Source organism: Pteropus medius, unplaced genomic scaffold, assembly GCF_902729225.1.
Source record: "Pteropus medius unplaced genomic scaffold, Ma_sr-lr_union100, whole genome shotgun sequence".
In the NCBI taxonomy this organism is placed as follows: Eukaryota; Metazoa; Chordata; class Mammalia; order Chiroptera; family Pteropodidae; genus Pteropus; species Pteropus medius.
In genome coordinates this window covers 1,545,960-1,567,021 of record NW_024351647.1, presented here as the reverse complement: position 1 = coordinate 1,567,021, position 21,062 = coordinate 1,545,960, and the positions used below count along the sequence as shown (strand labels likewise).

The 21,062-nt window shown below is 43.5% G+C and overlaps 2 protein-coding genes across 3 annotated transcripts in view; one reads left to right on the top strand and one right to left on the bottom strand.

Moving 5' to 3' along the window:
* Window positions 1-4,570: 4,570 nt before the first annotated feature.
* Window positions 4,571-20,703, top strand: THBS1 (thrombospondin 1). 2 transcript variants are annotated; one of them, XM_039843926.1, is made up of 22 exons: window positions 4,571-4,744; window positions 5,351-5,451; window positions 5,724-6,283; window positions 7,186-7,261; window positions 7,540-7,739; window positions 7,844-7,966; window positions 8,981-9,074; window positions 10,513-10,686; window positions 10,985-11,161; window positions 11,490-11,663; window positions 11,893-12,020; window positions 12,131-12,283; window positions 12,729-12,947; window positions 13,370-13,477; window positions 14,082-14,241; window positions 14,370-14,488; window positions 16,017-16,251; window positions 16,440-16,667; window positions 16,816-17,087; window positions 17,461-17,558; window positions 17,664-17,803; window positions 18,644-20,703. In XM_039843926.1, the coding sequence occupies exons 2-22, from the start codon at window positions 5,385-5,387 to the stop codon at window positions 18,649-18,651; spliced, it is 3,513 nt and encodes a 1,170-aa protein (XP_039699860.1). In that variant the 5' UTR covers window positions 4,571-4,744; window positions 5,351-5,384; the 3' UTR covers window positions 18,652-20,703. The 2 variants fall into 2 exon arrangements, with proteins under 2 accessions (XP_039699860.1, XP_039699859.1); XM_039843925.1 differs by having other exon boundaries at window positions 4,591-4,745; window positions 5,356-5,451.
* FSIP1 (fibrous sheath interacting protein 1) overlaps window positions 19,629-21,062 on the bottom strand; it is a 160,856-nt gene continuing 159,422 nt past the window's right edge. The window contains exon 13 of the mRNA XM_039843928.1: window positions 19,629-20,737. The gene's annotated coding sequence lies outside the window, so the exon portion shown is untranslated. The remainder of the gene's footprint in view (window positions 20,738-21,062) is intronic.

Below are 21,062 nucleotides of genomic sequence, written 5' to 3'. Positions count from 1 at the left end.
ATGAGGTGATAGATGTGTTTATTAACTAATTAATTTGATGAGGGGAATCCTTTCACAATGTATACATATATCAACTCATCATGTTGTACACTTGAAATATCTTTCCGTTTTATTTGTCAGCTATACCTCAATAAAGATGAAAAAAAGAAGTTGCACGGAGAGATGAGTAATAAAAGCGGGGGTCAGAGAGGCGGATCCCAAGCACAGGCCTCTCCATCATCAACCATGAGTAACGCTCCCCCCTTACTCAAAGTACTAGCGGGTCTCTTAGCAAAGGCCTCATCAGGGTTTATCATTATCATGTATTACGTGGCTGTTCTCCACGTCCTCACTTCCTTTCTTGCTAATTCTTCCACTTCTACCTCCAGGCCCAGGCTAACATCTCACCATCTCCTTTTCCATCTTCTTGCCCTCATCCTCTTGATTTCCTAGCAAGTCAGTTTCCTATCTTCTTCACTCAGCATCAGCTCATCCTGGATATTCTATGCTTTTTGAACCCCCTGGACTATATCAAAGTTCCCCCAAAAGAGGGCTACAAAGAGTAAAGTCAAAAGAAATGCTCGCTCTCACCAGTCAACTGTGAATAGTGTTTGGGACTAGGCTGGCCTGCTGGCAAAGGGACAGGGAAGAGAGAGAGAATGGTGCGACTTTTCTGCAAAGCATTTCAATAATATAAGGGAAGCGTATTTAAAACAGTTTTATCCTATGGCCTATTCTTATTCCTCTTTCCCTAAAGAAATCAGAAGAGGTTCAAGCAAAGTATGAGTGAAAAGGCGATCCAGACAGGAAAAAGAGCTGCACAAGTAATGATGTACGAGACTCTAAGTAACAGAAGACATCGACGAATTGGCTTACATAAGAAGCACATATGCAAAGAAACCCAAAAGTACAATGATCTTTAGGGTAGGAAGATTTAGCATCTCAAAAATGTGGTCTAACACAGATTCCATTTCTCTGTTCCTCCTTCTCCAATATTGGTCACATGGTCTGTTTGGCTCCCCTAGTGGCCAACAGCACCAAACAGCACTTATCAACCTTCTTATTGATGTCCACATGAAGACGGAGAATGGCTGATTTCACATGGCTCTTTCTTAGAAGCACGAAGAAACTTTCCCCAGAAGCCTTTAGCAAACCTCTCATTAGCCAGAATTGGGTCACAAGCTAATATCCAAATCAATCACTAGCTGGGAAGCGGGGGTGGGGCTGGAGAGTGGTAAAGAAGGTAGTTACTCTTAAACCAATAGTCTTACCCTTCCCACTGAGATCAATTCCCAAGCGTATTGCTTCAATTCTGTAGCTGGGGGGAAGGGGGAAGGGGCAATATTTGGGAACCAATCACCATATCCACCCCAAGAGTTAAGGCATACTGCATGAAACAGTATAGCTGGTTAGAGAAATGGTGATTAGTCCAATCCAGTCCTGTGCTATAGATTGATTTGAGCATAAATTGATTTGGAAATTCAAATATTAGAGATCTTCCCAAACCCAAGCCTTCGGGTCCTTACAATCTAGTCCTTACAGGTATGAAAATAAAATTGATTTTGAAAAACTAAATGATAAAGAGTATAAGGTGCTGAGTTATGTGGCAGAGATAATATATGCTTCAAATTTTCACAGAAAGAAGAAACAACATAAAGCCGCAAGAGAACATCTCATGAAGGCAGGAGAGCTTGAGTTGATGTTTGATTAAAGGATAAGAAAAATCTGTTGGTAACTTTTCCCTGTTTCTGACCATGGAGGCAGCTGAATTAAAACAACTTCAAACCACGATCTAGGGAAGATAGAGGGAGTGAATTTACGATGTCTTCATTTTAGAGGTGCTGTGATTTGGGTCTATTCTAAAATACTATAATTTTTGGTTGCTGCTCACGTCTAGGAAATTTTCCACTGCTGAACATTTCCAACGTGTTTTAAAATCCTTACACCAAATCACAGCCTACCTTGCTGTTCTTTGCTAGATACACAAAATATTTTCTCAGTTATCTCGCTCTCCTTAATTACACACTTGTAGGTTAAGGATACACACACACAAGAGGGACAATATCTCCTGCATTAAAGGTGTAGGTTTTCTTTCCTCTTTTTCCCATTCTTGCTTCTCTCAAAGTTGCCCAGAGGTATTTAGGTTTCTGGGGAACATTTTCAGCTCACGTTGAGCAGCAGCAATATGGGTGAGTTCCTAACAGCTGCCCCGACACCCCCTCCACCATGATCCTTCTTTTCCACCACAACAACTGGAGTACCGTGACTTGGGGATGGCCTTCGTATCTGAGATAAATAACTCCTGTACCACTGTCATCTTTCTCTGACAAGGAAACTCTTCCTGCCACCATATAGATAGCCTTCCTATTTGCAAAGCATGTAAAGGATTAAAATGCTTCTCCTTGTTGTGTTGAAAGAAGCCAAGTTCCAAGAGAACTCCAGAGGCATTCCTACAGTCCCTTAGTCACAAAAGCATCTAGCCAGGAGGGGCTTTCCAGCGAGCTTCTATTCCATCCACGTGGCTAAGCCTAGGGGAGACGATCTTTTAATAAAAGGAGAGATGTACCCTGTTTTTGTGGACCTCTTCTGGACCTCAAGCCCTCAACTGACCTGTATAAAATTGGCAAGTGTGCCACAAAAAGCAGGGGGCCATCAGCTGGCAGCATTCCTCGGAAAACTGTTTCTAAGTACCTGCTATTATGGAGAATTAGCAAGTGACAAAATAAAAATCACCTTTCAAGGAGCAGACAGGATGCTAGGGAAAGAGAAGGAAAGGGAGGGACATGTATGGCTGCTGACTCTGGAATCTTCGGATCTGTTTGGATGAATCACCGCCCATGACTTCCATGACAGGAATCTGATTTATCATCTGATAGAGATTTATTTCTGTCCCTCAGCATGTGAAATCTATCTGACTGTCAGGTTTAGTTATTACTTAAGCAACAAATAAACATGTGTCTTAGGAACATACTTGTCATCTTCTAGAGGTACTTGGTGTATATTGAGTAACTGGAAAGCACTAACTCCGTAATCCATACACACACACGTATGCACCTTATCACACAACACTCCCACACATGAAAAGTGAAATTGCTGTTTGATGAATGTAAACCTGTGGGTGTTTCCAGCAATTAGGAATCCTGCCAGGTGTAAATACTAAGAAGGTAGGTGAACCCCAGGGCTTCCCCCAGCCCGTGGCTGAGATCCTTATTTGGTGAAGCTGCTACCTGCGCCCTGTGTCTCAGGACCGGTGTGATAGTGCGGGACCACAGCAGGGGAAGTGTGGCTGCTGACGTCCCAGACCAAAGAGATGAATGGAATTCCAGGCAGCTAGAGTCATGCTGGCTTGGGACAGTGGCTTAGAAACCAGACTTCCAATGACAGAAGCTTTAAGTGGCAGCGCTCATGGCAATTGGTGTACCCACAGAAATGTAACCCACACCTCGGTTTCAGGAGCCGAAAAATGAAAAGAACGTTTAGGGAGGAAACAAGGAAATAAAATAATGGGCAGAGGGTAATTTATTATTCTATGGGTCTGTTCTGTAAATAGTTTAAGACCCTGGAGCCAGATGGTTCTGCAAATCCTCCAACCAGGAGTCACGTTAAGAAGCACGAGTGGGCACGAAAACTGTTTTTCAAGACACAATGTCAATGTTGGCTTGAGAGAACTGGATACGAGAAACTTTCCTTAACATTCCTGACTAGAAATTTGTCCTTGTTAGTCTCCTTGATCAGAATACGCATACCGCCCCCAAGCGGCAATCTGTGGAAGCTCTGTAGATAACTGAAGAAGCGACTTTCGCCGGGGCTTGGGAGGCCGGCACTGGAGAAAGTGTGTCCCGACTCGCAGCGGGAACGCGATTTCTGTACACAGCCCCGCCAGCCGGCGCGACACCGCACTCACCTCCCCTAGTGGGTCAGGCGGAGGGCAGGTGTGCGGCGAGGGCAGGTGCGCGGTGCGAAGCCGGGCGCGTGGTCCCCCACCCCCCTGGGTTGGATGGATGAGGGTCAACAAGTACGCAAAAGGGAACTTCTTTAGACTGGTTCTCTCTTGGTCCCATTTACCCCATCAGGCTGCCTTTTTTCTTTCTTTTCTGTGTCTTTCTTCTCTCTCTCTCTCTCTCTCTCTCTCTCTCACTCACTAACGGGCTGGGTCTCTAAGTGTGCACCCCTCAGCCATCGCCCAGGTATTCAAGGAGACGAGTTTGTCTGAAAGTCCCCTTAGGGTCTTGGGTGGTTGGCCAACACCCCGTCGCTGCTCGGGATGCTCACCCTAAAGTCATCGGCTCACGTGCTGCAAGAGCTAAAGTGCTGAGCCTGCGTGCGCCAGGCCGCGTGGGCGAACACCAAATTTCCTGAGAAGTTACAGGGCCACCAAATTTCCTGAGAAGTTACAGGGCTACTCTGCCCCGACCCCCGCCTCCCCCCACCCCCCTTCATTTTCTAGCTGGAAAGTTGTGCGCCCGGCGGCGCGGGGCGGAGAGAGGAACCCAGACTGGCCCCCCTCCCGCTTCCTGCCCGCCCGCTTCCCATTGGCCAGAGGAAAGCCCAGGAATGTGAGCGCCCCTTTAAAAGCGCGCGGCTCTTCGGTCTCGCCAGCCACTGCAGCCGAGCCGGCCCGCGAGTTCGAACACCCGGGTCCTCTCCCCGCGCAGCTTCAGACTCCGGCTGCTGCCGCCTGCCCGGCGCACAGCGCTCTCCAGGACTCCGCAAGGGTTGCTGCCCCCTCGCCGCCTCTCGGTGCCGCTGAGCCCGCGTGCACACAGGTAAGGGGGTCTCTGGGCGCCCGCTGAGCACCAACGCTGCCCCGGCCATTCACTTCGGACTCCGAGACTCCAGCACCTTAGGGTCTTAAGACTTCACTCAGGCTCTCTCCCCTTTCGCCTTCTCCATCCTATCCCTCCTAGCCGCCGGGGGACTAATCGTGGAAGAGCTCTCCAGAGCCATCCTCTCCGATCTTGGGTTTCACAAACCACTCGTCAGGACACCCCAAGATTGCTTCTCTCTCAGTCGCCCCTAAATCTATGTCTTCTAGAGAAGTCTACTTCACGCATACCCCCCAACTCCTCCCCCCACCCCGCGCCCTCCTGGTCTTGCTGTTTACCCTCAGCTTCCCAAGGAAAAACCCCCAGATTGTTGGTCTCCGCCCCCCACCCCCCACTTTAAAACAACAATCTCCTGCTCTCAACTTTTGTTTTATCCCTGATTCCCTCTCCAAAGTAAATCGCGCTCTTTCATTTCAGCCAATGTGAGGACAGTGTGTGTGTGATTGGGGAGGGGGGGATCCCCAGGGACCTGGCGCCATGCCCAGCCCGGGTTTTTGCCCACCCTTCCTACTTTGCTGCCTCTGACCCTGGGCTATGCTTCCTCCTGCAGGCTCCCTCCTGGGCACAAACAGCTCCACCATGGGGCTGGCCTGGGGACTCAGTGTTCTGTTCCTGGTGCATGTGTGTGCCTCCAGCCGCATTCCAGGTGAGTCTGCATAACACCTTTGAGGGCGGATGGAAGAGGAGGTGCTGGTTACCCCTCGTGTGCCTCCCTCCCAGCCGTCCTCTCCCAGCTATTTCTCCCTGAGCCCTGACTGAGCATCAGGTTGCAGTTTCCTTCCAACCATGGTGTTTATTCGGTTTTCAGCAGTTGCCAGTTTTCACCCTGTCCCTCTGGCCCCACCCCTCAGAACTGAACCCCCCATCCCTTGGTCCCAGTCGAGAAAGCTCACAGCGTTTCCTGCTCCTGTCTAACAGAGTCTGGGGGAGACAACAGCGTGTTCGACATCTTTGAACTCACGGGAGCTGCCCGAAAGGGCTCTGGGCGCCGGCTGGTGAAGGGTCCTGACCCTTCCAGCCCAGCCTTCCGCATCGAGGATGCCAACCTGATCCCCCCTGTGCCTGATGACAAGTTCCAAGACCTAGTGGATGCTGTGCGGGCAGAGAAAGGTTTCCTCCTCCTGGCCTCCCTGAGGCAGATGAAGAAGACCCGAGGCACACTGCTGGCAGTGGAGCGAAAAGACCACACCGGCCAGGTCTTCAGCGTGGTCTCCAATGGCAAGGCGGGCACCCTGGACCTGAGCCTGACTGTGCAGGGGAAGCAGCATGTGGTGTCAGTGGAAGAAGCACTCCTGGCCACCGGCCAGTGGAAGAGCATCACCCTGTTTGTGCAAGAGGACAGGGCCCAGCTGTACATCGACTGTGAGAAGATGGAGAATGCTGAGCTAGACGTCCCCATCCAAAGCATCTTTACCAGAGACCTGGCCAGCATCGCCAGACTCCGCATCGCAAAAGGGGGTGTCAATGACAATTTCCAGGTGAGGCCTCTTTTCTGATTCCTGGTCTATGGGGTCGAATGCTAGCCAACTGACCTGTCAGGAGGCCTATAGCAGGAGAAGCAGGGGTTCCCATATAGGAAACACTGCTTGTGGACTAAAAGCAGTGGTTCTCAAACTTTAGGGAGTTTCAGAATCACCTGGAAGGCTTAAAACACATACTGGTGTAGCTCACCCGGAGTTTCAATTTCAGCAGGTCTGGAGTAGGGCCTGATTATTTGCATTTCTAACAAGTTCCAAGTGAGGCTGATGCTGGTAGGGGTGTTCTGGGAACCACACTTTGAAAACCACTAAATGAAACAAATGGTTTTCCTATAACAGCCTATTCAAGCTTTAGATATTCTTATACTCGGGAAAATAACTTATCTCAAATATGTTCAACTGATTTTAATGCTGTTTGAAATAGACACTTTGTTCAAGCAGAATAAATACTACTTTGCTATTTGATCCCTCATGGGGATGTAGCCAGTCTCAAATAAAAGATTAAAATAGTGGTTACTTGCTGCTGCAGTTTCTTCCTTGCTTAAACTTCTAGATATTTGTAACTGTGGCTTTGAAACTCCCACATATAATTCTTTGACACTGGAGAGTGTCATTATATCCTCCAGCCTTAGTATCGGATTCCATTTCCTGCGTACCCAAGAAGGCTGATAACTGGATTCTTTGTAAAATATTAAAGACTTGGCAGAAGTCACAATTAAGATTTTGAAGTTGTTTGGCAATTGATGTCGGTGTGTTATTTTGACATGGGGATCTTAAAAGGGTGCTCTTTGAAACTTTTAGAACATCTATTGTGTGCTTTTCCTAGCATAAACAGTGTCCCCTACCCACGTACCTCCCCCCTCCCCTGTACTCTACAAGTAACCTGTGTCCTCTGCCCACAGGGGGTGCTGCAGAATGTGAGGTTTGTCTTTGGAACCACACCAGAAGACGTCCTCAGGAACAAAGGCTGCTCCAGCTGTGAGTACCCTTCTGTTTTTCAGGGCATGTGAGGAAATGGGGGAATTCCACCCAAAACAAGCTGAGAAATTTAAGCAGTGTTGGCTGTGTATAAATTACCCTGGATAACATAGTTAAAAGGTATTTAAAAGAGACCTTAAAGTCTATGCCACACACATATCCCCTCCACCTGTATCCCTCACCCCAAATGAAATGTCTGACATCTAGGTACTCTAGGGGCTGGCTGGTGAGAGCCTCTTCTGTGACTTTTCTCATTGTGTGTGTTTGCTTTTTGGCAGCTACCAATGTCCTTCTCACCCTTGACAATAATGTGGTGAATGGTTCCAGCCCTGCCATCCGCACTAACTACATTGGCCATAAGACAAAGGATCTGCAGGCCATCTGTGGCATCTCTTGTGATGAGCTGTCCAGCATGGTCCTGGAGCTCAGGGGCCTGCGCACCGTCGTGACCACGCTTCAGGACAGCATCCGCAAAGTGGTCAGTGACCTCCGCACCCAGCCCTGGAAGTTTATCACAAATGGCCCCGAAGGATTTAAAATGAGGTTGGACACTAATGACCTTTCTCCCCTCCCCCCTTTTAGACTGAAGAAAACAAAGAGTTGGCCAACGAGCTAAGGCGGCCTCCTCTCTGCTACCACAATGGAGTTCAGTACAGAAATAACGAGGAATGGACTGTTGATAGCTGCACTGAGTGTCACTGTCAGGTAAGGGATCTCTGCAAACTAAAATACGAGGAGTTGATGGCATGCAGTCTCTGGGAAAATACCCCGTTGGCCACACAAGCTCTTTTTATGTTCCATGGCCTGATACCAAAGTGGGTTGTTGTTGTTGTTGTTGTTGTTTTTAAGATGCAATTATGACATCTATAAAATCTTTAAACATTCAGAAAGTTTTTCAAAGTATTAATTATACCCCACGCTAAGTATCTAAAAGAACAAATCTACTAAGACAGTGGAATAATTTACCTGCTTTAGTTCAAAGGCTAAGTGTTGAATGTCAGGTAAATAACAGCTGGTTGGAACATTCCATTTTCTCCCCCAACCCTGATTTGTATTTAGCTATGACAAGGAGATTCTTTTAATACACTACCGATTATTATTCAAATAACTTAGCCTGGTGTTTTTAGGGTGTAACTATCTACTTAGCTCAGATGGCACTACCTACAGTGTGTGTGTGTGTGTGTGTCTCACTCTCTCTCCCCAGTGCCAGTGGCAGGTGAGTTTGGGGGTTTACCTGGCTCAAATACAAATCATGGATTGCTGGATTTTGGAACCAACTTTGTTAAATTCCCATTCTTCTCCAATATGATGTAAAACCAGATCTATCCATGAGAAAGATATGCCTATTGATCTTTTCTCTATAAAGATAAAATATTTTAATTTAAAAGTCCTGGCTGAGTTTTATGAGATTGATTTCAGATGCAGATTAATAGATTTGACCTATATTTGGTGGTTACCTTTTAAATTCTTCATGCTGTAACTTCTACCATTGACTAAGTAGCAATTAAGAAGGAACTCTCCAAGGAATGAAGTGACAAGTAAACTAGCACTAGAACTGTCTCTACTGGTGGCTGCAAATAAGACCTATTAAAATTATTCCAGTAGAGTATTTATAGCCCTGATCTTGGTCCATCTTGTAACTGAAATGTTATAATATGTAAACTTTGTTTGCAATCAGTATGCTTAGTAACCCATTTCTCTCTCCCTCTTGCCCTGCAGAACTCAGTTACCATCTGCAAAAAAGTGTCCTGCCCCATCATGCCCTGCTCCAATGCCACCGTTCCTGATGGAGAATGCTGCCCACGGTGTTGGCGTAAGTTCCTAAAACTGCGAAACCATTCTTCAGTGACTAGGTCAATTTTATGTAAATGCTGGACAGCTGAACACAACACTGGAACCCCACCCCCATCTCCATATTTTTTTGTTATTGCTGTATCATCTGGTTAACTGACAGCTTGTCTGCTGTATAGAGTCAAAAACTCCAGTGTGACTAAGTCTTAATAATGCCTCTAGATTATGGTATAGGCAATAATCTTGGTAAAGCATATTGTATATTTGGAGGAAAAAAGAGATGAATTTGTAGCAGTAATAGCTCTAAGTTCACTGCTTCTAGATTTTGACCTATGACATAGAGTTAAGAAAAATCTGCTCACCAGAAAAATCTATGGGCTTTAGTGCAAGCATTGGACTAAATTGGACCTGAAAGTTCTATTCCTGTAGATAAATGGGTAGGAGGCTTAAGAAAATAACAGCAGTTTGAGTTTTAGGGCACTAAAAGAAAAAAGGCACGATTGTCCCATGGCATCCTATGCCTGGTTTTTGTTGCCACTATAAATTAATCACTGTGCTGAGATAATATTGAATGTAGTAGGTACAGGTCAAAAATGATTCATCACAATTGAGATAAATAAAACAGGAAAGTAACACTCACCTTGCACACACTCCTACACCTACACATACTGGTCACAGCTTAGAATAACCAGTCTCATCCAGGGATCATGTTCGCAGTATTGGCACTGTAATAATCATTTGTAGATCTATTTCTATTCAGCATTCACTTCAAGTGTGGGCTAAAGGGAACAAAGCTAGCTGAAGACTAGTGGAATTTTAAACTTGAATCAAGGATTGCTAGGACATCTTCCAACTGATGGCAAGAGAAAACAAGTTCTGTATCTTGTATCTGATACAGCTAGATGTTATTGTAGTCATGGTGCCTGAGCAGATAGTAAACAAACACATTCTCTTGTGAAAATATGTGCAGAGAAGGCCCCAAATGCTAGGGTGAGAAGAGCAACACACTGATTAACCTCATGACCAAATTGGAGCCTAAAGCCAACAGCAGTGGAGCTCTCTTCAAGTTCATCTGTCAAACACATGGTCTGTGGCTCCTTCGAAAGTCAAGTGACTCCTGTAAGCTGCCTAAAACTCTGGTATTCTTGGAAGCCTGAGACTGGAAATGCCTACCAAGAGAGCTTAAGAAAAAGAAACTCATTTGAAATGCTGAGGAGAAAGGAGGTAGTGATGAATAGGAGAACACACACTGGGAGAAAGGCTGCACTGTGCTGACCCAGGCAAAGCATTCAATTACCCCGATGCAGTAAACATAATAACCTGAACAAACCCCTCGGCTGTTGGCGTAAGAAGTAGATTGCTTTTCGCCCTCTGGCCAGAGAAGCAAGTCCTGAATAGAGCAGTCTACAGACTATCTAGTCTTAAAGCTCATGTGCTAAATGAACTCTTTCCCTCTGCAGCCAGCGACTCTGCAGACGATGGCTGGTCCCCATGGTCTGAGTGGACCTCCTGCTCTGCAACATGTGGCAATGGGATCCAGCAGCGTGGCCGCTCCTGCGACAGCCTCAACAACCGATGCGAGGGCTCCTCTGTCCAGACGAGGACCTGCCACATTCAGGAGTGTGATAAGAGATGTAAGCATCAGGGCCACTTAAGAATGTGAAAAACTGACCTGTTCTTTAATCACCTAGAGTGACTCCATAGCACAGAGGTGAAGAGGACAGGTCCTGGACTCTCTGGATCTACACCCTAATTCTGTCATCTACCTATATACCCTTGAGCACAATTTACCCTCTCTGAGGCTCATATCTGCACACTGGGGATGACAGTTCTTGATAAAGTTATTTTGAGGAATTTATTTAGATAACATTTAAATCAGCACAGAGCTTGGCTCATGGTAAGCACTCTATAACCATCAGCTTTGTACTTTAGTTAAACAGGATGGCGGCTGGAGCCACTGGTCCCCATGGTCATCTTGTTCTGTGACATGTGGTGATGGTGTGATTACAAGGATCCGGCTCTGCAACTCTCCCAGCCCCCAGATGAATGGGAAACCATGTGAAGGTGAAGCTCGGGAGACCAAAGTCTGCAAGAGAGATGCCTGCCCTGGTAAGTATGAGCACACTGCCTGGCTAAGGGCTGAGCCCCCAGCAGCTCTGCTCAGCTGGTTACTTGGCATCTGAGCCATCTGTTCAGTGGGTCATGGAGGGGGAAAGGTTATTTCCTAGAGAAACAAATAGAAGCAAAGCCCTGCATGCTCAGTAGCTTCTTTTAATGAAAAACAAAGAAAACCCTTTCAAACTCACCCTCTTCCCAAACATTCTTCCCATGTGCCAGGGTAGCAGAGGTTTCTTGAACAAACTTAGGAAAATCTTCTTTGACAGGTGAGATATTTGAAAATTGACTTTAACTTTGCATGTGGTTCACTTTTATATAGTTAATGGAGGCTGGGGTCCTTGGTCACCATGGGACATCTGTTCCGTCACCTGTGGAGGAGGAGTACAGAAACGTAGCCGACTCTGCAATAACCCCACTCCCCAGTTTGGGGGCAAGGACTGTGTCGGTGAAGTGATGGAAAACCAGATCTGCAATGAGCAGGACTGTCCAATTGGTGAGCCATGCAGCCCAGGACGAAACCACCTGTGGGTTTTTTATTAAATAAATGCCATAGTCAGCATTCGAGGGAGTTCCAGCTTTGAATGGTCCTAAGTGGTTTGATTACTCTAAAACGCCAGATGGACAACACAATCTCAACAAGTTATCAGTTACACTGTATTGTTTAAGTGACCAGCATGGCAGTTAGCATCTTAGACCAAACCTTTGCCTGTCTCTTGTCTCAGATGGATGCCTGTCCAATCCCTGCTTTGCTGGGACCAAGTGTACTAGCTACCCAGACGGCAGCTGGAAATGTGGTGCATGTCCTCCTGGCTATGGTGGAAATGGCGTCCAGTGCAAAGATATTGATGAGGTGAGGAACTGATGGCTCCGAGTTAGATCTAAGAAAGTGGCTAACCTGTCCTAATCATTTCCGATGGCAGTGTTTTCTAAACATTAAGCAAACTGTTATTTCTCCCATAGTGCAAATTAGTGCCCGATGCCTGCTTCAACCACAACGGAGAGCACAGGTGTGAGAACACAGACCCTGGCTACAACTGCCTGCCCTGCCCACCACGCTTCACTGGCCCGCAGCCCTTTGGCCAGGGTGTGGAGTATGCCACTGCCAACAAACAGGTACAGTAGGCCAGACCGGTAGACTGTAGTAAATGAGGGGTGTCCTTGACTGAAACAACTAGGAAAGGGAAGAATGTCATTTCATCCCCTTCACAAAAAGCAAAGAAGGGATGGGGAGATAGAGGTGACCGCACAATCCAGCTTTTAGAATGACTAGAAAATCCAATGTAAATCTGTCACATTTGCAAATGCTGCTCTGGAATAAGTTGTGAGCCAATGGACTTATGAATGCCTCAGTTCTGAGCAGTTTCAGGAAAAACACATATGAAACAATGTTAACCTATAACCTGGACACCACAGGGGGAGAAGGGGAAGGACAGAGGTAAACCACACTCTTCCCCATGGAGGCTCTGTCCAGAGATGACAGGGACCTGGGTTCTTCTTGCTTCTGTGGTATTTGGAGACTTGAAGGCTCTGCGTTAACATGAGGATGTCGTACCCTCAGGTGTGCAAACCCCGCAACCCGTGCACGGATGGGACACACGACTGCAACAAGAATGCCAAGTGCAACTACCTGGGCCATTACAGCGACCCCATGTTCCGCTGCGAGTGCAAGCCTGGCTATGCTGGCAACGGCATTATCTGCGGGGAGGACACAGACCTGGACGGCTGGCCCAACGAGGACCTGGTGTGCGTGGCCAATGCAACTTACCACTGCAAAAAGGTAAAACTTGGTCCCCTCATGTGCCTCCAGAGAGAGGGCACGTCACCCTTATCAAAAGAATAGCCTAAAGTATTTTAAATGCTTAACGTTTGAAAGTGAAACTGAAAGATTGTCACCCAAATGCAGAACAGCACTAATTCTTAATATCAAATCACTTGGTGTCAAGAATATGAGCGGGGCAAACCCGTTTGGCAGTTGTGTTCCAAAATCCGTTCATTACTCTACCACATACTAGCAGAGTGACTTGTGTTGCCAGCATGTATGAAGCCTACGGCATTTATGCAAATTCTGTATATATATCCCCCAAAGAAAATATTTTTCTTTCCATAAAAATTTTACAAAGCAGGATTTAGTTCTTTCTTGTATGAACTGAGCAAAGGGCATGCAAAGTGCGGCTGTAATGTGCATTCTTCTCTCTCCAGGATAACTGCCCCAACCTACCCAACTCAGGGCAGGAAGACTATGACAAGGACGGAATTGGCGATGCCTGTGATGACGATGATGACAATGACAAAATTCCAGATGATAGGGTAAAAACAAATGTTTTCCATTTCTCTTTCATCTTATCTATTCAATGACAGCCTGAAACACGTTAGGATTAGATGAACTTAGAGTTATAGGGAAAAATATACCAAACTGATATGATAAGAGAAGAATTATTGTATTTCTGTGGTTTGAGAACACAGATGTTGCCAAGAGAATTTTTAAATGAGGGTTTTGTTTTTCATCACAACCTTCTCTCCATTTGAGCGAGAAATTACAATAAACAAATGACAGTTTGTTCCCCAGGTTTATTTCAGATGTCTTATCTAAATTATAGTAAAATTTCCTTTAGGCATACTGAGAACTGAGATGATGAGCTTATATTTATCTCTCACTGACTTAATAACCAAAAGGAATCCATTTTTCATTTATTAGGTCCTGGCTTTTAACTTTTACAGTGATCATTTTACACTTGAGTACTCATTTAGTATAGCCCCTAAATAGAAAATAACTGTTGCAGATTTTTGCAGATACATACATACATGCATTTATGCATACATACATACATACATACATATATAATGCATATGATTTGAGTCTTGAGCTCTTTTCACAGACAGGGTGGTATAATGCTCCATTTCTTCTTTGTAGGACAACTGTCCATTCCATTACAACCCAGCCCAGTATGATTATGACAGAGATGACGTGGGAGATCGCTGTGACAACTGCCCCTACAACCACAACCCAGATCAGGCTGACACAGACAACAATGGGGAAGGAGACGCCTGCGCTGCAGACATTGATGGGGATGGTAAGACATTCCCTGACCCCAGCAGGCCCGTGGTGATGGTGACTGCACTCAGCCCTGGCTGTGTGTGGTTTAGTTGAAACATCTGAGGCTAGAGATTCCAGTTCTTACTTGCCCTCTTTTCTCGGCAGGTATCCTCAATGAACGAGACAACTGCCAGTATGTCTATAATGTGGACCAGAAGGACACTGATATGGATGGGGTTGGAGATCAGTGTGACAACTGCCCCCTGGAACATAATCCAGATCAGGTATGTGGACTCCTTTCAAAGTCCTTCAGTGAAGGATTGGAATACCTATTTTCTAGACCTCTAAAAAATGGAGTTCAAACACTTTCATTACCATGGCTCTCAATGTCTCATAGCCAATGACAATATTTTCATGCAAACAGTTTGCCCGATGTAATCTCCTTACAGAGTCCCATAGATCTTTTTAGCGTGACAGTCTTATAACTTCAATCATGTCTTCTAAAAGGTGTTCGTGACTTGTTCAGCGTGATATATCATTAAGATAAATTATACAAAGCAGAAATCTATGACAACTCTAGTAATAATCACTTTATCTGACAACTTTAGTAATATTAATCATATTTAAGACTAAAAGATGAAAGAAAATATCCTTAAGCAAAATAACCATTTTCGTGCCTAATGCTGTAATCTGCCTGTAAGAAAATCATCAAACTGAAAATACTTCCCAAAAGCTGGAGAAATTCCTGTTCTGTCAATTCTTCAAAAGTGTTTGGCATTGCAAATAGGTATCGTTCTCTGCCTATAGTAGGGAGTGCTACAGATAGACATTAGCCAGAACAGGTTCTACAGGGACAAAAGTTAAGGCATTTTTTCCCTAAAATGCATTGTTCTGGAAATTTAGAAAATTTGAAAAATGGGAACATCTTTATAACATTCAAGATACAAGAAATCTAGCTTTTTCCTCCTAGTGTTTGCTCTTATGAGGTCCTATAAAGCAAAGAGCAACAGGATAAAGAGTTCTGGGGCCATAACAGAAAAGTTGGAATGGTCTGAGATAATTTTGCTGATCAAATGGCATGGAGGGTAATCTATTTTGAGTTTGGGTCTTATAATTAAACTTCGATATCATTTAACCTCCCCGGATGAGTTTTTGGTTCCTCAAACTGTGATAAAATTCATAACAAAATTCAGGCATGCAAAAATCTTACTAGCAAAGAACAAATGCTGGCAAGAACTTCGGTTTGTATATAAATAATCCTTAAGCATTCCATGCACACTAGATAATGTAAAAGGACTCTGAGAAATAGTTCTGAAAAAACTCAGAATTTTTACTTTACTTGAGCCAACAGATGACTATCCTTATGGACTAGATGTATAAAACTAAGTACCTAAAAATAAACTAATTGATCCTTACCGTATGCATTACCCAGTATGTGCAAAAAGCTTGCCATGTTTCCATGAGTTAATGGCCTAGAGTAGAAGCTGACATGTCAACAAGTTTACAACTGAAACCCTTCAATAGAAAATAACAATGTACCCAAAGAATTTCATTTAACATTAAGATACAAGTAGTTAACATTGCATTTCATCCTTAGTGATTAAATAATGCTATTAATTTAGAAAACTTTGTATTTTTTATAAAAACATTTAAATGTCCCTTTTCAGTTTTTTTTGTATAAAAACAAGGATCAAGGAAAATCTTAATTTGTACATATTACTGTCTTTTGGCAGTAGCATATAGACATGAAACCCCACTGGCCATAAGTTATTATTAATGACTTATACTTTACCCTCTGCTTCTGTCTGTTAGCTTGATTCTGATTCAGACCGCATTGGAGATACCTGTGACAACAATCAGGATATTGATGAAGATGGCCACCAGAACAACCTGGACAACTGTCCCTATGTGCCTAATGCCAACCAGGCCGACCATGACAAAGATGGCAAGGGAGATGCCTGCGACCATGATGATGATAATGATGGCATCCCCGATGACAGAGACAACTGCAGACTTGTTCCCAATCCCGACCAGAAGGACTCTGATGGTAAGTCAGTAGAGCCACTTTTTAAGGGAGTAATGGAAACCATGGCTCTCTGGATTGAGGAAATTAAGACAAAGATGAATGCATTTGAGAAGATAGAGACTAAAGGCCAACTTTGACAAGATAGTGAATTTCTGACACCAGTAATAGCGTTTCAGAATTTCACGGATCTCTTGCCTTTTTGACCTTAGGTGATGGTCGAGGTGATGCTTGCAAAGATGATTTTGACCATGACAACGTGCCAGACATTGATGACATCTGTCCTGAAAATGTTGATATCAGTGAGACTGATTTCCGCCGATTCCAGATGATTCCTCTAGATCCCAAAGGGACGTCCCAAAATGACCCTAACTGGGTGGTACGCCATCAGGGTAAAGAACTTGTCCAGACTGTCAACTGTGATCCTGGACTTGCTATAGGTGAGTAGTGAGTTCTTCAAACAAAAAAGAAAAGAAACACATATAGAACCTGGCAGTTGTGTGTGTCCTTATGGGTACTAAACGATGTCTGAGATGTAATGAAAAACCTTCTGAAAGTTTTTAACCTGGGTCTGGCCTTGTCTTCCAGGTTATGATGAGTTTAATGCTGTGGACTTCAGTGGCACCTTCTTCATCAACACTGAAAGGGATGATGACTATGCCGGATTTGTATTCGGCTACCAGTCCAGCAGCCGCTTCTACGTTGTGATGTGGAAGCAGATCACCCAGTCCTACTGGGACGTCAACCCCACGAGGGCTCAGGGATACTCAGGCCTTTCTGTGAAAGTCGTGAACTCTACCACAGGGCCTGGTGAGCACCTGCGGAATGCCCTGTGGCACACAGGAAATACCCCTGGCCAGGTAAGAACACCTGCAGAGGGAGAGAGATGACAGGTGCTTAACTAGCACAAGGGATGCTGTGCTTTGACCAAGACTCAAAGAGGTCTTATATGTCACATTCCCGGCATCTGAGAGGGGAGCTCACCATAACTAGTCACCCTTCAAACCCAAAGGCCGTTACAGCCTCTTCAAACAAAAAAGCTCCTTCCATTCTTTCTACTTTATGTGTGCATTCAAGGGCACACATCAAATGAAAGAGGCCTTGGGAAAAATCCTACATTGCATTCCCCTAATTTAGATCAATTCGGTACCTTTAAGCACTGTTTCTTATGGAATGAAATAGAAATCTCATGAGGGAGCTGTGTTCCAATCTTTCCTTTTCCTTTTCCTTCAGGTCCGTACCCTGTGGCATGACCCTCGTCACATAGGCTGGAAAGATTTCACTGCCTACAGATGGCGTCTCAGCCACAGGCCAAAGACTGGTTTCATTAGGTAAGATTGCACTGATTAAATTTCACTTATAGTCACACACCAAAGGGCAAGAAGGAGAAGACCAAAACCTAGGGGTGTCACTAATGAGATTTTTTTTACCTGCAGAGTGGTGATGTATGAAGGGAAGAAAATCATGGCTGACTCAGGACCCATCTATGACAAAACCTATGCCGGTGGTAGGCTAGGGTTGTTTGTCTTCTCTCAAGAAATGGTATTCTTCTCCGACCTGAAATATGAATGCAGAGGTAGGAGCAACATTATGGTGAATGTACACTTGACATCTCTAGTTTTGAATAATATTAAGAGTGCCCCTTATGGGACAGTCTGATTTAAAGACTATTTTACAGACAAGGTTATCTATATTTTGCTGTCAAAGACACAATGATAATGAAATAAGGGCTATAACTGTGGCTTTTGAAATCCCAAGTCCTTGTTAATATTAATTTGCTCAGCAATCTCTGTGTTCTTCATACACAGTGCAAAGGTAAATTGCAGACAAGCTCCTTACAGTTTAGACCACATTAATAATACTTTAAAACTTTACATGCTTCCATGTCTTACACATTCCTTTAAGTTTTATTTATGACATTACAGCACAGGTTGTCTTTCACACCCTTCTCTGTTATACAAGAAAGGGAAGAGTATTGCCTTTATATTGGCATATTAAATTAATTTTCACTACTTACCTTAGCTTTTCTTCCTCCATGCTTATTCACTTAGGGGTTACTTAAGCTCACATGGAGTCTAGCATTGGGCCTACCAAAAAAAAGTGTTTAATAAATGTTTACTGAGGCAAGGCTTAATGCCAACAAGCTCAATTGGAGTGAAAAAAAGATGATTGATTTTACTCAAGATATTTAAACATTGCAGGCCTTAGAAAGCATAACTTAAGTTCTACAAGGTCAGTCAGGCTGTATTGGTGTCCTACAACAATGTTCAAACAATTTAACATTTAATTTTATAAGCTGACAATCTTAAATTATGCTTTTCTCATTATAAAAAGCTACACCTAGGTCATTTGACTGATATTATGATAATGCTTTTATGAATTTGTTTGTTTATATACTTCTGTGTTTATTTAACAGATTCCTAATCATCAAACTGTTGATCAAAAAACTGATCATAACCAATGCTGGTATTGCACCTTCTGGAACTACGGGCTTAAGAAAACCCCCAGAGTCACTTCTCCCCGCCTGCCTTTTTTTTTCTGCTTGCATCAGTATGGACTCTTAAAACATGTGACTTGCCTCAAGAAAATGCAATTTCCCAAATCAGACTCAGCCTTCAGCCTCTGAATGAGAAGAGAATCTTCCAAGAATACAAACAATTACTTCGGTTTGCTTTTGAAAAAGCAAAACCATCCACGTGCTTCAGTTGGAAGGTGCCAGCTCCATTCAGCTTTTGTCAGAGCAGGGTGCTGTTGTGAGGCCACCTCTGAGCAGTGGACTCAAAAGCGCTTTCAGACATGAGAGAAGGGAGGACTCACTAGAATTGGCAAACAAAACCACCCGACCTACTCCCTCAGGAATAGGGGGAGCAGGGGCCAAAGCCTTGAGGGCGCATACCCAAGAGACAATTGTATGAGAAAATATGTAGAAACTGTTACATGTTCGGTACTAAACCATTTTCAGGGGATTGAAAAACTATTGCTGGATTTTATGATGCTGACTGGTGTTAGCTGATTAACCCACGTAAATAGGCACTTAACATAGAAGCAGGGGAGGGAGGGAAGGACTGGCTTCTGCACTTCCTCCTGGATCTCCACCCCTCACACGTCCCCTATAGAGATCTGAATAGCGAGTCAGAATTAAAGCAGAGTGTAAGGCGGTACTGGCTGCCACACTGCCTGGTTACAATGAAATTGTTGGTTTTATTGCAGATGTAGCAGGAAAATAAAACCTACCATCTCAATGAGCACCAGGCTGCCTTCCAAGGGAGGGGCAGCCATGCTTGTACTTTTATGGTTAGAAAGGCACAAAATTATCAACTAAAACATTCATTTTCTCTTTTGTCCTGAATATCATGGAGTTTTCCAATTCTGTTTTAGATTGTAGTTTTGTTTTGTTTTCACAAACGCTTTACAATGTAAAATATTTATTTTTTACTTACTCTGGAGGATCTGTCTGAAAGACTTCATGGAACAGGAAGAAGTGTAAGGACTACCCATATCATCTTTGTTATGAGTCTTCATGACTGTAAGATTGTAAATACAGATTATTTATTAACTCTGTTCTACCTGGAACCTAGGTTTCACATCAAAAGTGTTTGAGAGCAGGTAGTTAAGATTTATCAGCAAATCTCTCACAAGAATGGCACAAGGAAAATTAGCAGAGTGAGCTGCTCTTCACTTTGTGCTTAGAGTAAATGATTTTGGATTGTTTTGTCTTTTCAAGTGGAATTAGCTGGTTGTCTGTTTGCAAGTGTTTTTAGATTGTAAAGAAAGCCATGAGGACTTTAATACTGGTTTACCCCACCCCTTGTGCCTATTTCCAGGGAGAAGAAAAGCATCTACACTTATTTTTTCATTTTTTCCAAAAGAAAAAGATGACAAAGGTGAAACTTATATACAAATATTACCTCATTTGTTGTGTGACTGAGTAAAGAATTTTGGGCTCAAGCAAAGAGTTTAAGTGTCTAACAAACTTAAAGCTACTGTAGTACCTAATAAAGTCGATGTTGTACATAGTATAAAAATTCTTTGCAGAAAAGTATTCCCAATAAGGAAATAGCATTGAAATGTTAAATACGTCTTCTGAAAGTTGTTTTTTTCTATCATCTTGTATACCATTGCTCTATTTTTATAAATTATTTTCTCATTGCCATTGGAATAGATATCTCAGATTGTGTAGATACGCTATTTAAATAATTTATCAGGAAATACTGCCGGTAGAGTTAGTATTTCTATTTTTATAAAATGTTTGCACACTGAATTGAAGAATTGTTGGTTTTTGTTTTGTTCTTGATTTGTGTTTTGCTTGTTACCCACCCACCCCAGTTTTTACTATTTGCCAATACATTTTTCTAGGAATGTGCTTTTTTTGTACACATTTTTATCCATTTTACATTCTAAAGCAGTGTAAGTTGTATATTACTGTTTCTTATGTACAAGGAACAACAATAAATCATATGGAAATTTATATTTATACTTACTGTATCCATGTTTATTTGTTCTCTGCTGGCTTTATGTTAGGAGATACAAGTAAATTCCATTCTTAAACCAATATGGTATACTCAAAAAGAAGTTCCAGTAGGTAATGGTTAACATTCAGTTTCTATATGATTTAGGGAGATTGAGTTGCTTAGGCTTAGAATATACATTTACTGGATTTATGGAGGGAAAAAAGAACAAAAAAAATTAGCCTGTCACATTAAAAACACAAGAAAGAGAACCCCCAAAATTTGGGCCCTTAAAGGATACAATTTTATATTTACTAGTCATTAAATGTCATTTATTAAATCCTTTTCAAAATCTAGTTTCTGGAAATAAAAACAAAGGGAAAAAAA

What these genes read in the sequence shown, in the direction of transcription:
- THBS1 (XM_039843926.1), top strand. Translation starts at nt 5,385, where the DNA reads ATGGGGCTGGCCTGGGGACTCAGTGTTCTGTTCCTGGTGCATGTGTGT. An exon ending in CGACCAGAAGGACTCTGATG is followed by an intron (nt 16,252 to 16,439) that starts GTAAGTCAGTAG and finishes TTTTGACCTTAG; the next exon opens with GTGATGGTCGAGGTGATGCT. An exon ending in TGATCCTGGACTTGCTATAG is followed by an intron (nt 16,668 to 16,815) that starts GTGAGTAGTGAG and finishes CTTGTCTTCCAG; the next exon opens with GTTATGATGAGTTTAATGCT.